Source organism: Platalea leucorodia (genome assembly GCF_965183815.1).
Source record: "Platalea leucorodia genome assembly, chromosome: 21".
Classification (NCBI taxonomy): domain Eukaryota; kingdom Metazoa; phylum Chordata; class Aves; order Pelecaniformes; family Threskiornithidae; genus Platalea; species Platalea leucorodia.
In genome coordinates, this window is record NC_138843.1 from 3,149,983 (window position 1) to 3,166,566 (window position 16,584).

General features: G+C 38.7%; 1 protein-coding gene across 8 annotated transcripts in view; it reads left to right on the plus strand.

The window, feature by feature from the left end:
* EPS15L1 (epidermal growth factor receptor pathway substrate 15 like 1) overlaps positions 1 to 16,584 on the plus strand; it is a 46,728-nt gene that overhangs the window by 18,472 nt on the left and 11,672 nt on the right. For 5 of the 8 annotated variants that reach the window (XM_082331443.1, XM_082331439.1, XM_082331445.1 and 2 more), the window contains 6 exons: positions 1,225 to 1,351; positions 1,474 to 1,524; positions 1,904 to 2,040; positions 3,117 to 3,177; positions 3,535 to 3,617; positions 5,055 to 5,187. In XM_082331443.1, coding sequence (XP_082187569.1) covers positions 1,225 to 1,351; positions 1,474 to 1,524; positions 1,904 to 2,040; positions 3,117 to 3,177; positions 3,535 to 3,617; positions 5,055 to 5,187 — 592 coding nt within the window. Of the gene's footprint in view, positions 1 to 1,224; positions 1,352 to 1,473; positions 1,525 to 1,903; positions 2,041 to 3,116; positions 3,178 to 3,534; positions 3,618 to 5,054; positions 5,188 to 6,553; positions 6,603 to 16,584 lie in introns of all 8 variants that reach the window. The other 3 variants (XM_082331444.1, XM_082331442.1, XM_082331441.1) reach the window with 3 other exon arrangements.

Genomic DNA, 16,584 nt, shown 5'->3' on the forward strand with positions numbered 1-16,584 from the left:
ATGTGCTGCTTTACACTTTCTCTGTAGAAACAAAATGATCAAAAGAAGAAAAGTGTAGATTAAAAACAATACATTGAGAGACAAGGTCTTAAAACACTTCAGCGCTTAGTTTCTGGGCTTGCAAGGCTTGCAGAAACATATGTTGAATTTCCAGTGGAAACTTCCAGATGTTTCTCTTGCTTGCAAAACCTAAGAATGACATACTGGAAGAAAACTCCAGTCTATGTTCATAGTAAATTTTTTAAACTATTGTGCCCCTTTCCTGTTTCTTAATTCTTCCTTCCTCTTCCTCCTCTCCCCACCTCCCTCCCTGCTGTTCTAAGAAGTATTAATTAAGACTTCTTCATTTGCATCTTATAAAGGGATGACAGAAATCCTGTATCTCTCTGATGTTGGAGGCAGTGTAAGGTGGTAGTTGTTATTAGATATTTCTTACGTTAGAGTTGAATGGCTTTGATTGGCAATGGAGCTCTGTTGTACGGGTGCTGTATGCACATATGGCTTCTGTGGCAAGGACTGGTTTCGTCAAAGAGACCCAAACCAGACAAAAGACAAGGGTATGAGGTGCGAATGAACGTGCTGAAGAGGTTTCATAACTTTAGTTTGCTACTTGTTCGTGCAAGATATTTTCGGAACTTGACAAAGCTATAGGTCGGCCTCTGCTGACAAACCTCTCTATCGTCAGAATGTTGGGGTGACGCTCTTCCTGCCACGTAGCGCCTTGTAACGGGGAATCGGTACTTGGCGCTTTAAGCTCAGGAATGAGTTAACAAGAAGCAGTCTTGAGTGTGACTACTCAGTAGTAATTGCTTGTATTTGTAGTTCACAAATGGTCTGTGTATCCTCTCCTTTTAAATAACTGTCTTACCTGAAGCTGAGCTGCAAGATAACTGGGAGAGAAGAATTTTTTGATAGTGTGATGGTTGAAGGTTTGGGTTTGTTACTTGAGTATTTGAGAATTGAAGATATTAATATGAGAAGCAGTTTAACCTTTTATTGTTATATGTATTGTTATCCTTTGATGTTCTGTGTAGCCTCGGGCTACGTATTTCTTTCTACTGTGTAATTACTTCTGCTAAGAAGCCACTTATTCAGAAAGTTCTTTAGAAGGAATTTTTAAGACCATTAAACAGGAACCAAGATACCATAGAATTTCTGTGGAATGGGTAACTGAGCATTTTAACCATGGTAAGTTGCTGTAATGTTTCTCCTCTTAATTTTTAGGATGATCCATTTAAGAATAAAGCCTTGATGTTTACCAATAATACACAAGAATTGCATACAGACCCATTCCAGTCAGAAGATCCTTTCAAATCGGATCCATTTAAGGGAGCTGACCCTTTCAAAGGCAGTAAGTGACCAATGGCTTACCTGAGACCTTGAAGACCAATTGTTCAGTAAATTCTATTTTCACAAACTTTTATCATCTTGCTAAGTAGTGGATAAAACAAATGATTTTTCTATTCTGCATAGGTGACCCATTCCAGCATGATCCTTTTGCAGAACAACCACCTGCTCCAGCAGGTAATAGCCCTTTTGATGACAGGACAGATGTGATATAAACAATCTGTAGCCAAACACAAAGATTTCCAAGGTTTCCCTGGCTTCAGATTTTTGGTTTGCATGTGGGAACATAGAAACCTGACGGTGTGCATTCAGGATCAATGTTAATGACATGCGTGTAACTCTTTATTAAGTCCATAACCTTAATATAAACGTGGACTTGTTCAAATTTAGTAAATACCCTGTTTAGAGAGGTATCTGGAAGTTTATCAGATTTACCAAATCATTGTGTGTGTTTATATGAAAAAATTACATCAGTGAATACGAGGTCAAATATAGAATGGTTCATTATGGACATGCTAGGTGGTACGTTCTGTTTACCTTTTAATACTCCTTCTAGATCCATTTGGAGGTGATCCATTTAAGGAAAGTGACCCATTTCGTAGTTCTGCCCCTGAGGATTTCTTCAAGAAACAGGTGAAGAGTGACCCATTTACCTCAGATCCATTCACAAAACCCCCCACTTTACCCTCAAAGGTCAGTAACTTTTAAATCTACACATCATAGATTTCTTTACTATTGACAAGCTTATTGTCTGAAAGCTAAAATGAACAAAATATGACTAAATACTTTTCTCCTAACTGATGAGATATGATTAATTTTATTCTTAAAATTGAGTATGGATTGTTAAGGCCATCAGCAGTTTGTTCTTTCCAGTTCCATGATAATGATATATATTCGCCATGAAGATGCAGTTAGGTGGATTTGGTTTTTTTCTCTGTTGGGAATTTCAACCCACCGGCCCCCACTCATTCACACCATTACCTCCATTCCACCGATGTTTCTATTTGTGCAGTCACATAGTGAATTGGACCGAGGAACTGATCTGGCTAAAGGATTACTGAGCCACCAACAGACAATAGAGCCAAGACAGTGGAAGGACTGCACAGAACACGCTTGTCAAATGTATAGTCACAGTTCTTAAGCTGTCCTTATGTGTATGTGTGTAGTTGGTTTGGGGGGGTATGGATTTTTTGTTTTGTTTTTTAATTAATCCTTTCCCTCACCCTTATGGTATTCGTTGACTATTGCCACCCACGCATTAGAACAGTATTCCAGTATCAGTCAGTGGGAGGTTAGTTTAAATCTTGCAATATAGGTTTGTACTTAGGTAACAGCAGACGTTTCAAACTGAAGAACTGTAGACACTATCTATTTAAAAAGAAACAATATACAGACTCTCTGAATTAATAATAATGTAAATGCCTGACCTGAATATTCAGTCTCTGTTGCTTAAAGACTGAGCGGTTCTGGGTGTGATTTCTTATTTTGCCCTGGTAGCTAATATTGCTGGTATTTCAGTGTGATACACTTTTCACTTGAATGTGTTTCGCTTGTAGGTACTTGGTGTTTTGTTCAATGCTATCAATAGCCAAATGCACTAAGAATGCAAATTTCATATAATCAGCCGATTTTATCCTGCTATATATCCACTGAACAGAGTGGTCTGAAATTGGAAACAATTTCTCTTAAAGTGGGAGATTTTGATACGCATAAAAAGACAAGTGCACAGTGCAGCAGAACAATAATTATGTATATCTGTTCTTATTTAGCCTGACCCTTTTGAAAGCAGTGATCCTTTTGCATCTTCCAGTATCTCTTCAAAAGGTCCAGGTAAGAAGAAAAATTTTCTCATGAAGATGAATAAGGAGGTATCTCTTTATGAAAGAAGAATCAAATGTAAAAGTTGAGAATAAAGAACGGGTCTTGTGAACTGTTGGCAAATATCACTGTGGTCCTGTTACGGATTATGAAGTTTGTCTTTGCGTACACTATGCCTCCCCTCCCCCGAACAACTCATAGAAAACCTATCGTTTTATGGAATTCTCTTTTAACATCTCATGCCAGGTCAAAATGCGAGTGTGTTTTAATCACCTGTCTAGTTTTGTACTTCATTGGCACCAAGCATTCTTCATAATTCTTAAGTATTATTTTAAATAACTTTTTTTTTTTTCCCTGTATCTGTTTCAGATCCATTTGGAACACTGGATCCATTTGGAAGTGGTGCTTTCAGTAGTGGTGAGGGATTTGCAGACTTCAGTCAGATGTCAAAGGTAAAGGTTACAAGGAAAGCAACTGTCCTTTTAAGAATTTATGTACAGATACTTTTTTTTTAAGGGTGTGAGATGATTGTAACTTTTCAGCTGACAACCCACTTTTGTTATTTTTTTTTCCCCGATCAACCTCACCAGTTACTTAGCAAAGCATTTTCCATCCGTCTCAGATACAGCAAAGTCTTACCAAGACCAGTAGATTCAACTTTTCACAAACATTTTCAAATACCAGAGGAGCAAAAGAAATAACTTCTAGTTTTCACTTGTAAGAAAAGGTAGTTGTTGCAGATATTAATATATTTCAGTGTCCAGCCTTCCTCTAAGTCCTCAAGTCTGCTTCTTGGGTACTTCATCTCTCATAGTATCCTGGCTTGTTCTTAAACTTCTCCATGAGTACAGGGAACCAGCAGAAGGTGGAAAACATGGTGTGCTGACATTTCATAGCTCTTAACTGAATTGCTGTTTCCTTGGTTTCTTGGTATAAACTGAGCATATAGGGTATTTCAAGTAGAACTAGGTCCTTACCTCCTCATCTGCATCAGTCACAGTCTGCTGTTGGCTTTCCGAGATGGAGTTTGGAATTTACAGTTGACATCAGTTGCCCAAGTTTTTACACTTAGTTCCACAATAACACTTGAACGTTGTAGAGTAAATGTTAACGAGAAAATAGATAATCGTATCACTTTGACTAATTACACTTCTTATATTTTTTTCTAACTTTTCTTACTATTTTTGTGGGGGTTTTAGCTCTCCACTAGGTGGCAACAGTCTTTACAAATACTGGTGTGTTTGGCTTAAGTTAGGAGTTTTAGCGAAGGTCCGACTGTGAGCTTTAGCTTTGCCTACAAAATTCCTCTTTCTTCATTTCAGGATGATAACTTTCCCTGCATGGCATAATTTTTTGTGCCTTTTTTAATCAATAGGAGAGTTCTTTACAAGAGCCAGCTGAATACAGGAAACATTAAAAAAATATGGTTATGGAATTTTCCTTGAGCTTTTACAAAAGAGACAAATAGCTGTGTGTAACTTAAGCAAAGCTTGGAAAAAAAGCTATCTGTTCTGCAATCTACCATGTTTTTCCAGTTTCTATCATGGTTCTGTTTATCAGAGTGAAGGCCAGACTGTAGTATGACCTTTCATTGCCAAATAGTAAGAAGTAGAGTTTTACTTCCTTTTCTTTTTCTCATCAGCTTTTTGCTAGGACTAAAAGTTCTAGAATGCTGAAGTGATTAAGAACATAAGTACTTTTGAATGTTAATGAAATCCTAGCAGCGCTGTCAGCGGGCATCAGCCTCTTACACCACTGACATAATTCTGTAAATCTGTCCTCATTTTTTGAAGTTACTGCTTTTACTTGAGTGAACTTGTAGTTTTCGTGAAACAACACATATTCAACAACGTGCTTACATTCTTTTTCTTTTCTTCTTTCTCATGTAGTCAGTAGCTTCAGACCCCTTCGCCTCCTCTTTTGGAGGGATGGGATTCTCAGATGACCCTTTCAAAAGCAAATCAGACACACCAGCGCTACCACCGAAGAAAAATGTCCCTCCACGACCCAAGCCACCCAGTGGTAAGGAGGTTTTCTTTTTTTAATAGCCAGTTCCCCCAAGTTTCTGTATATTATTGGATATAAGGACAAGTTAACAGTCTTCTGCCTCATTATCTTATATTTTAACCATGGAGGAAGGTATGAGATTATCAGTAAAATGGCAGAAATTGTCAGTAAACCAGACTGGAACTCTTCAGACTGGAAAACAGATGATATGACAGAGTGGTATGGCAGATCTGTAAGATCACTTGTGTGAATTTCTGTCTTTTCCAAGTAGGCAACAAAAGAGATTAGTAAATGGCACCTTCAAAATAAACAAAGAGGTTTGTTTACACAATAATCTAAATTTAGGATTTTTTTTTTTTTTTGCAAGAGAATATGGTGAATGCAGAAAAGTTTAAATGGGCTTAAAAAAGAACTAGATAATTCTTAGAAGAAAAATCCAGGAGGGGCAACAGGGTCTACCAAAAGCCAAAGTACTCTCTCTGGCTCCTGTGTTGCTGAATGTCTGCAAGGTAGTCTGAAGTATGGCTGTATCTTTACCTTCTTTTGATGTTCTTCCAGAGGCATCTGCCACTAGATACTAACAAGAACAGGGTACAGGGCTAGATAGGCCTGTCCCCATCTGTCCAGGTATGATCATTCTTGTATTAACGCATTGCTGCATTAATAAATATAAACCACTTTCTGAATATATGGCTTGTTCCTGCTTCAAGTCCATTGTGTATGGAAATTCTTAGAGATGTATGAATCTCCTGAATTGAAAATAAGATCTCTTTTAATGGAGATTCAACTTCTACTTGTTCGCCCTCCCTAGAGTTGATTTTCAAAATATTCAGATACCAGTGAAACTGTTTTAAGAACTGAAGCTGCTTAGAGCTGTTAGTTTCAAGTCTCCTTTTAACAACAGTGGTATAGTTCAGTTAATACTAGCAGTTGGCTCAAAAAAAAAAAAAAAGCTGGGTTCTGCTTATGAATAGGCACATAATTTTGCACCAGACATGTGGGTCAACAACTAGTATTCTCATGTATCCACTGACAGTGTTAGGAAGCATAATACAAAGAAAACAGATCCATTATTAATGTCTCCCTGCCTAAATATGTGGATTGTCTCCCTTTCTGCTGTTGCATTTTGGAGCGAAGCATGCACCCTGCACCCATCCTGTTCATAACAGGTATTGTTGATCTGGCTGGTTTTGCAAACCAGTTATGCTAGAACTAGCTCCTTGGATAATGTGAAGAGTGCTTTCTGCTACCAGGGTATCCTGAAGATGTCATTAACTATCCCATAGGTTGAGCCAAGGTTTGGAAAAAGTTATTTAATACAGTAGACTAATAAGCAGGCCATTGCAGCAGCATTAGTTTGTTCCTATTGCTGTGATTTTAGCACTCAAGAGATGATGATGCACACTAAAACCCTGAAATCAAATGACGAGGTGAGTATCAATCAATCAATCAAATGTGTAGGTGAGTATTGAGGAAAATTTGTCAGGAAATGCTCTAGGATTGTGGAAAAGTTCTTGAAGCAGTCTGTTCCATGCTTGCTTTGTGTAAACTGAGTACTATTGAGGTACTAGAGAGCCTTTAGCAATTAAAAAAAACCCCCCATAATATGTCATGTTGACAAGTATCAACTAATAGGACACAAATGAATAAAAGCAGAAATATAAAAGCTGAAGGTAATCTTATTTGCCGTTGTGAATGATGTTAGTTTTCTTTCTTTATTTGGTTTTCAAGGAAAGTATGTAAGTGGCCATCTTTCTCTTTTTAAGAAATGTCTACATAAAATAATTTAGTGTTTAAAGGGCCTATATAAGGTTGAATGAGTCAAACAAATACTAAATACACCTATATTATCTCTTTCATGTGGTTTCTTTCTATTTCTTGTTCGAAACGTGATTATTCCTAGCAAATACAGTGTAATAGTAGCAGCAAAGATGAGAAATACATGCTGTAGGCTTGGCTTACATGGGGTTCTTTTGGATTTATGTCTCTTCATTCCCTTTTTTGTACATATTGAGGAATTTTGGAGAACATTTAGCTTGAATAGTTTGTTTTGAATTTAGACGTGTGCACTCAGCCTTTAATCAGTCTTTTAAAAAATTTGTTTAAATCTGTACCTTCCCCTCTTCTTGGGAGACACAATATTTGTAAGGTTCCGCTGCTCTACCAAAAGCAAATGTTGTTATGATAAAATAGACTAAGGAGGAAACAAAGCAGGGTTTTTTTTAAAGCAAATGAGCCTCGTGTGCTTATGCAGTTATACTCCTCCCTTCCTTCCACAACTAAGGCAATCTTCAGTGGTTACTTAAAGCATGAGAAATTATATAGTAATATACTGCGATTCTAGCAAGAGATACAGGCGTACAAGTGTGTGTTAGAAATGGGAACGCTGCTCAGAAAACAAACAACAGACAAGAAACTTCCGTTGTTTCTTACCTTTCTCATTGGTCTGTTTAATTAAAAAACAAGTAGGTGATAAAGATCTTGCTGAAGGATGAATAAATGCTAGTTATTGCCAGACAAAGCTGTAGTTTGCCTTTCTGTTCCCAGTTCATACTCTTTTTAGTAAAACTGTTCTTTCTCTTGGGGGGAATTTTTGGCATTGAAAAGCACTTGTATGGTTTGCTTGCATTTTGTTAGGCAGGTGCAATGAAGATCTAATATAAAGCTTTACTGGTCCTCAGCACTCTGCAGTCAAGTAGAAAACACCACTAAACATTTTTGCAGAGCACTGAAAGCTGTCTGATTTCCCAGGCAGTTGTTGATAGGGGAAACTAGCAAAACCCACCAGGGATTGTTCCCGATTCAGTGCTTTTCTATTATGCAAAGCTTTTTAGGAATTGTGACATGCAAGCATTATCTGATCGATCTATCGAGGTATTGCAGGGTGTCCTGGATGATCAGAGCCTGGCCAAAGTGTGCCACAGTTCCCTTCTTGCCCACGTGTCTGTTTTGTCCAGATGAATGAGGAGCTGTGCACCAGGTCTCGTTTCTTCACGAAGACAAAGGCAGAGCAAACCTTTGGAACTGCACACGGGGCCAGGGAAACGCTGCAGGCATAGCCTCTGTTTACCGTTTAGTGAAGGTCAGATCAAAAGGCCTTCAGCTGTACCTGGAAAAACCTGGAAAAGGAATGTGTAGTTCAGGTTAGCTGCTCTCATATAAAGGCTCTGGAGACAGTCTTCATACCATGCTTAAGGGAACTCTTCTGCTCCTGCCAGCTTTGTCAGTAGCAGGATTGCAGTGGGTAATCATTGTCTGGCCTTATAAATCCTGACCTGTTTGCTGGCCGCTTGAAAAGTGAAGATTGGTTGGTTGGTTTGGTTGGTTTTAGTTGGTGTTTGCTTTTTCTCAAAGCTTGGACATTGAGAAGCAGCTGTGATCTGCTGACTTGTATTAGCAGATACTTCGGTTCACAGCTGTCTGTGGTTGTTACTATCTGGCAAGGATGGGCAAACACTGTGTGGCATGGATTAGACACTCTGGAGATCCGTATCTTTCCCTTCTCGAAAACTAAGGTTAAGAGGGGGGATGACAATCATGAGATTATTTCCTTAAAGTTGTATCTCAGGCTGAATCTCAGGCTTACACTTGTTCTGTTCTTCATAAATCATTTTCCTTTTTTCTCACTCCTTTTTGAACCGAAGTCTTTCAAGATTTTTAGATGTTACAGAGTCTTAAACTGATCCTTGCTTGGTCCGAGAGAAATTTCATACTTTTTTTTTTTTTCCCTGATTAAATGCTCTGTTTGTTTTTTCAATATAACTATTTAAAGTGCAGAATCTTTAAAGAGAATTGGAGGAAGGCTAATAAGTCAGTGAATAAAAATAGAGAATGACAAGGAAAAGGTGTTTCAGAAACAGCAAGCATGGATACCAGTGTACATCAAAGCTCCAACAGATCTGATACATGCAAAGATTTGAAAAATCACTCATCTCTGTCCCTTACCTGCTTTAAGATTCTCTTTTTAGGTTGAGGAGGATCAGCTAAGAAAAAGCTCTTTAGCTCCTCTGACTAGACTGTTCTAATAAAAATTCCCAAGGGAGTATGTGCATGTTCTTTCTCTTCAGGAATGCGTTCATAGTCCGTGAAGTTCCTAATGGACATTAGGTTTCGTACAGCTCCCCTGGGACTTGGCTGAAGTAATTTGATGTTTACCAGGTGGTACTGGAGAACTTGAAGGTTTCTTCGGAGAGAAGCGGAAGGTTTTCTGTATTTATTGATGCTGTATCTTGAATAATGCTCAAAAAGCACCAAAAAATTATCCAGATGTAAACAGGCCTGTGCTTTGCGTAATGGACTGTGATAAATGGAAAACAAGACAATGTTAATTACTTATATTAACAAAAATAATAGTAGTGTATACTGACATACTTAAACACAGGTGCCCTGTGACAGGGATCTAAATTCCAGAGCAAATTATTTTCGTAAGCTGTCCTAAAACATAGCTAAGTTTTGTAGATTTAGAAGTACATTTTCTTTTCTGTGAGAGAGGATTACCTGCAGTGCTTAGCACTACTGAACTTCTGCTCGCTTTATATTTCTTACACTAGTTCTTGGGGTTTGTAGGACTTTCGTGTAATTAAGAATAAAAAAGTCTGAAAGAGCTGATACACTGAAACCTGTCAGTTAAAATGGTTTTTGTAGGTTCTCACAGGTTAACAATTATGTTTTCTGCCGTGAGCTGCAGATTGAAATCAGTCAGAGTTCACCGCTAACTAGTTTCTAGGTAAAAGTTGTTGATTGCAAAAAGAGAGAAACAGATTTTTTTTTTCTCTTTTTTCTTTTTCTTTTTTTTTTTTTTTTTTTTTTTTAAAGTACAGGAAGTTGCTGTGTGGGTGTCAGTGATTGGGTTATAAGTAAAATTCAATGCTCTAGTGCTTTGATCGTGGGACCTACTGCTTTTGCCCCACCCTTACCACTTCCTTTAAATGCAGCACCATGCATTCCACATTGCGGTTATAACAGTACTGTTAACCAGTGATATTAGTGGAAGAACCTTCACCACTAACCAGTGTGTAACCTTCAACCTCTTCTAAATTTTTATTGCTTGCTTATAGTGGTTTTGACCTTTTTAACCTTGAAAGAATATAAAAGTCCTAAAAACGCAGGAAGAAAACGTACTTTCCAATTTCAGTGTGCTTTCTTCTTGCAATGATTATTTAATAAAACCAATTCTTTTTATCACTCTAGCTTTTTTAGCCTGTGTAAATGTTGTAATTTATATTAAAAATATTGTATGTTAGTGATGGGTATTGTATTAATAGTGAAGTTCTTCAATGCTAATGTACTTTTTAAAAAATTCAGTTTTTCTTTGGGATGCCGATACATAAATAGCAGAAAAATATCATGTAACTTGGAATTCAAAGGACTACATATTGAATTCATCCCGTGTAAGAAATAAATTAGTGGATTTATTTAGCTGCTATTTGAAATACAGATATTAAAATACATTATATTGGGAAATTCTTATTCCAGACTGCGTGCAGTCAGTTTGTCAGAGAATGTTGGCTTTGGTTCTTGATCCATTTATTCTTTGTAGCTCTGATGTATGATGGCAACTGAATTTATAAATTGGTATTTCAGAGGTTAGTGGTTAACACCTCTGTCTTTGAGTTAAGGACTTCGATTCCGTTCTCACATTGTTTTTATGACTGGTAGTGGTTATGAAATGTCAAAATATTGGAAAAAGTCTTGAGAAGGCAGAATAGGGGACTAGCCGGCCTGCCTTGAGTTTGGAAGTATGGTTCTAATCCCTCAGAGATGCCTGGCTCGTGTGGAGCCCCAGAAGGCCTCAGTGCGAGCGCAAAGGCTTGCACAGTATTTAATATGAGTGACTAGAAATTATTACCAAGTAATAGTAATGACGTTATTCATAATAAATTTAACCAGCCAAGGTTGTAGGGTTCAGTATTTTTACCAAATCACAAATTGCAAAATTGCTGGATGTATTTTGCTGTCCCACCGATGAAGTCGGAAAAGGCCTCTACTGACCTAAGCAAAATCTGACTGATCAAGTCCTACTTTTTTCATCTTGCCGGTTGGCAGATAAAGAGAAGTGATATCTGAATGTGTTGATGGCTTAAAAAAAAAAAAATGAAAAGGGGTCAGGGCTTTAAGATCTATTAAGGATATGCTAAGATCTCCAGGATCTTAATATTTTATTGAAGTAATCTGAAAACTCTTCTAGCTGTGATGCATGTGGTAATCCATCATCTGCAGAAATAATAATTCCCTAGTTTTGAGTGAGGATGCTTTGCCCTTTCCTCACAGGTGTGGTTGCTGGAGAGGGTTGTTGTCAGCCCCAGAGAAGCTAGGAATGTAAGAAGAACTAACAGCCAACTCACAGAGCAGCTTTCCATTCTGTTCATATGATGCACGGACCTTGGAAGGTCAATTTAAGATAGATTTGCCCACTAAGTGCTCATGATTAAGAATATATACTGAAAGAACATATTCTGAAGGCAATTTGACTTCAGAGCTTTAGTGAGTGGGTACCCAGATGGGGTATGCACATATATTCCAGGCTTACCTGGACCAGGATTGTCTAACTAGAAGTTTTTGAGCTAGATTCACTCTGGGGGATGTCTTTTGCACCCCTTGAACCATTTTAGATGCCTCTTACTACGGCTGTGCATGATCAGCTGCTTGGTGCTGTCAGCCCCCACTGTGCTTGCACGACTCAGAAGGGCAGTGCAAGCAGCTCACGGAAAGGCGATGTTTGTACAGCCCTGTTCTGCTGCTCTCTTCCTTTGTATTTGATGCTTCCTCCTCCTTTATGTCAACGATAAATATAGTTCTTTTTCATATGTGTCACTTCTCTAAATTTAAGGCATTTTATGGTTTGACTGTTTTTGCCATTTTAGACTTATTTTTCATCTATAAAGCAGTACAAGAGCACTGTCAGTTCACATTGACCTCATATTGACAGTTGGCAGTGAGGAAAAAAGAACATAGATCTTTGCTGCTTTTTTAATTGGACATATAAATGTTGGCTTAGTAGTGTTTGTTTGCCTATGCTGTGTTTTCAGTGTCTCATTAGGTGAAAATTAAGGCTTCACAGTTTGTTCAGTATCTTGCTTAAAAAAACATGCAAACCAAAGCTTGAATGCTTTGTTGTGTGCACTTACTGATTTCATTTCTTGGAAGAAAGTTGTCTTGTACCTGGTAGCTAAACGCATCATGGTTTTGTGGCCATTCTTTTTGACCTGCACCATGTACAATATCCCCAGGGTATGAATTTGCATGGAAATTTGCTCTGTGTATTTAGTGAGAGAATTTTAAGAAGAAAGAAGCCATGTTCGGTGTAATAGATGGAATCAGGAGTTACGAACAAAAGAAAGAATTATTTTAAGCAATCAGAAAAAAATTTAAAACAATTCCCTTGCATTTATTTGCATGGGCATGTTCAAGTTGTGGAGATCAATCATTTGATCTAGAGGAGAGTAGAGAGTTCTGTTCTTTATTCATTGCGTGATCGCAGGAGTAGCGGAGTGTTGTGTTTATTTCTGCGTGGTACCACACACCTGTTTCCTTCGAGCTTCTCGAGTACCCGGGGTTATTCACAAGTAGCACAGTGCCTGTTTACCTTTATTTTTTCCTCATCTGCAGCTGAGAGTGAAAAATTCAGCCTCAAAGTTTGTGACTGACAGGAAAACTTTTTTTATTTTTCATGCCTTCTAGAAGACCTGACAGTTGCATTAGAACACAGGCATCCCTTGTTGTGTAGGATAAATGACTCATGGGTGGAGCACCTGCCCAGCCACAAACTAAAAATTCCATTCACGCTTTGATTCTGTTGTTTATGCTGATCTCTCACAGTAAAGATATTTCAGTACCGATTGTTGAAAGAGGCTGTTCAGAATCTGTTTCAGAACAGATTGTTAGGCTGAATGTGTAACGATTTCTCTAACCTCACCTTTCAAGAAGTTTGTAGTTTTCAGCATATTTCCCTCAAGCTAAGGTTTTCAGAGTTACAGGCTAGCTCAAGGTGCGAATTTTGCAAATATTAAGCAAACACAGTTTCGATGTTTTTTTGCATAGGAAAAATTCTTCGTTCTGTTGCTAAAAATATAGATTGTGATTTTGTGCAACGAGCTTTATCGCCAAACAGTTGAGTTTGAAATAAAGTGCAGAAATAGCTCCTGGTGAGGACAAATACCTTTGAGTATTCTGTAGAAAACTGGTTTTAATTTGACCAACCTTCGAGCATGTTTTGAAAAATAGTAGTATTTTTTCTATAAGTTCCTAAAGCTCACAGTTTATGAAAGGTTTATTCTGCATCAGTGGAAGAGCTGGATAATTTAACGGCGTGGTGAAAAACATGCTGAGTAAGTTAGGAATGATACAGAAAGTTGGTAAAGTGCCAAGAGAAAGCTGGGCTGGGAGGCACCTTACGTACTGCACAGTCTCCAAAGTTTTCTACAGTAACACTTCCTCTGGCATACAGCAGATGTGAGAGGTAGGAACCCTGGTATTTGGTAGTATACGGACTTAACTCACACTATCACTACTTATCCTGTGTAGCACGACTCTGACTTCTCAAAGCATATTTTTCACTTTACAAAATTTCCTGGAAAGGACTGCTTGTTCAGTGGAAGTTTGAAGGCATGTCATCTCAACTGTGCCCTGTTTGCCCGTGAGCATGCAGAATCCAGTCTTCAGACACATGAAAACGTGCTGCTTCCCATAATTCAGTAAGATACCCTCCTAAGCAGAAAGTTAGGGCCATCGTTGAAACACAGAATATAGACAAAACTCTAAATGTTTCTCTTCATTGTTTCATTGTCAATATCTTGTAATTCAGCAAGACAAATTCTGTAATTGCATCCTACCAGTGAGATTATATTTGCCTTGAACTATAGATCTCAACCCTAAAGTTTGCTGTGGGGTATGAAATTAGATAAACCCTTCGTATGGGTGGAGTTCACTATAAGTTAACAGCATTTGCTGTGGTAAACCATTTTGTTCATCGTCTCTTTTTGCTGAAGTGAGTCCTCGGTGTGGTTTGGGTGCACCACTTGGGTAACTGCTGAAACTGCTGTGGTTTCAGAATAGGACCTGTTTTGCTTTTTTCTGAACTTTTTTCCCCTGAAACTATTAGCAGAAAAATCAAATAAGTAAGGGTTACAACTGTTTGCCTGCACTTTCATACTGCCATACCTCAAAAAACGATGAGCAGTATTATGTAGAAATGTAACATTTTCCAGTGAATATAAGATTAATGCAATCTCAGTTACTACTAAGTATATTTTGCAATATTATGATTTTACCGATGTCCTTCAGTTCAGTTGGTGACTTTTTAATGTGGTTTGGGTATTTTTGCTTTACATTCAGTATTTTATAGAAATACCGTACCCACATTCTTGACGTACTAAACATGGGAATACAAAACTCGTTGTGTACTTAAGTATACCCTTAACTGCACTGGGAGATTCACACTTGGTGTAAGCCAGCAAGGATGTCAGAAATATAGTTCTGGTGTCGTTATTACTAGTTTGTGGCTAATACCTGAGTAAATTTGAGCATCTAACTGAACCAAACACACTTCTGCCAGGCCTCAAAACCACGTTTGCTGAGTGTGGCAGGATAAAACAAACTATAAGCAATGTACAAAGTGTAGTGAAGGAGGGCTCGTTGAGGACTCTCGTGAGTGCCAGGATTGGCGTATTCAGCATGGGCGCTGCCCTTAAAATTGCTCTGCAAAAAATGAACCGGATTTTATAAGGGTTTCCCTCTTTCACCTTTTCTTCAAAGTGACAAAATTACAGCCCTCTTCTATTCTTTAACATATAAAAAACTGAAGACAATAGCACGCAGGACATAAAATGAAAATTTTTAATTTTATTAGCAGTAACTCTAGTCCTCATGGTGACATTTCCTCTACAGCAAAGTTATTCTTTGTGATCTCTTGTGAAGATGAAGCACGAGAAACCCCGATGCTCTTTGTGTATGTTCCGAAACCACTAGGGGCTTCGTGCAAAAACAGTAAACAGGCCACCTAGAAAAAACAGGTTTGCTGAGCAGATACGTTGCAAACCCTGCATTTATATTAACAGTCACCAATTCCACAGAGTGGTTTCGGCAACAGAAGATGTCACCTAAGAAAAGGGCCGTTTAAAATGGGTCATTTTTGCCTGCCTCAATCAAAATTGGTTTGGGGCAATATAGGGTGAAGGATACTAGGGGGGATTTGCTTGCTAGTAACTGGCGATAGAGGAAGGAGGAAAAAACTGTGGAGGGCTCTTGTTTTGCCTGGACCTTGAATTAGAAATGCAGATACTTTAATTCTCTTTGTAATTTAAAAGAATTAAAAATAAATAATTTAAAATAATTTGCTCTTTTATCTGGAGAATTACATACAAAATGCTGAGTTACTCATCTCTTGCCAGGTTTGCTTAGTTCCCTAACACTGCATCGCTGTGACTGAAGGTGAGATCTCCTAAAGGCCATGGCGATGAGCGGGATGTAAACGCCGCGGTCCGTTTCAGAGAACAAAACGTGGCCTCTGTTGATAGGAAAGTCAGTTTGAAACTGTGGTGAAGGAGGGTCCATGCTTGTGGGGAGAGCAAATGCTGCTGGTATTTCCTGTATATTTTGTCACTTCCTTCCATGAAGGACACATCACTGGGCTGATCTGCCTGTCTTTAGAAGTCCCACATGTGGTTGCTAGTATGGGTATCCGTATATCCCCGCCACATCTGTTAATCAGGATGGAGCACGTACTGAGCCATGAAAAATGGTACTGGAGTGAACTTTAAGAGATCTCGTTTATCCTCCAGCTTCAAGGCAGCTAAACCAGTGTGATTTCTAGAAACCGTTTCTCAAACCTCATGGACATGATGATGGAATGCAACAAGTTCCCTAGGTGGTCTTGAGTATTCTTAAGCTTTAAAAATGTTACAGATTGTCTAATGGAAGTCTCTCTTGGTAAAATCTAAATCCATTAGCCTTTTTCTTGATGGAAGATTTGCCTACAGGACTATGATCCCCTTGAATACTCTTAAGACTGAACAAATCCAGCTAGAGCTCCTACTGCATGTGTCTTGTTTTCTATGCCTCTGTCTGTCTGCTTGTTCAGCTGTGGACTTTCTTGCTTCACATTTTCCCTGAAGCACAGTGCCTGCAAGTGATCACTGTATTGCGTCTGAGGCCCAAGTCTGATGTTAGCACTAATGAAATAAGAGTCTGTGTCATTCCTTCAGCTCCCCTGTAGATGTGTGCCCGGCTGAGTTTGAGGACTCGAGGCCCCTGCACCCCGTGCAATCGATACGGAGGTGCCTCTGGCACGGCGTGGATCCCGCTGATGGCGGAGGGCTGCGTGTGCGGCCAGCTGAGCGCAGGGAAGATGGGCTTGTGGCTGGCCCCTGGCTAGGAGAGGCTGAGCTGTGATTTAACGGCAGGTGAAGACAGGCT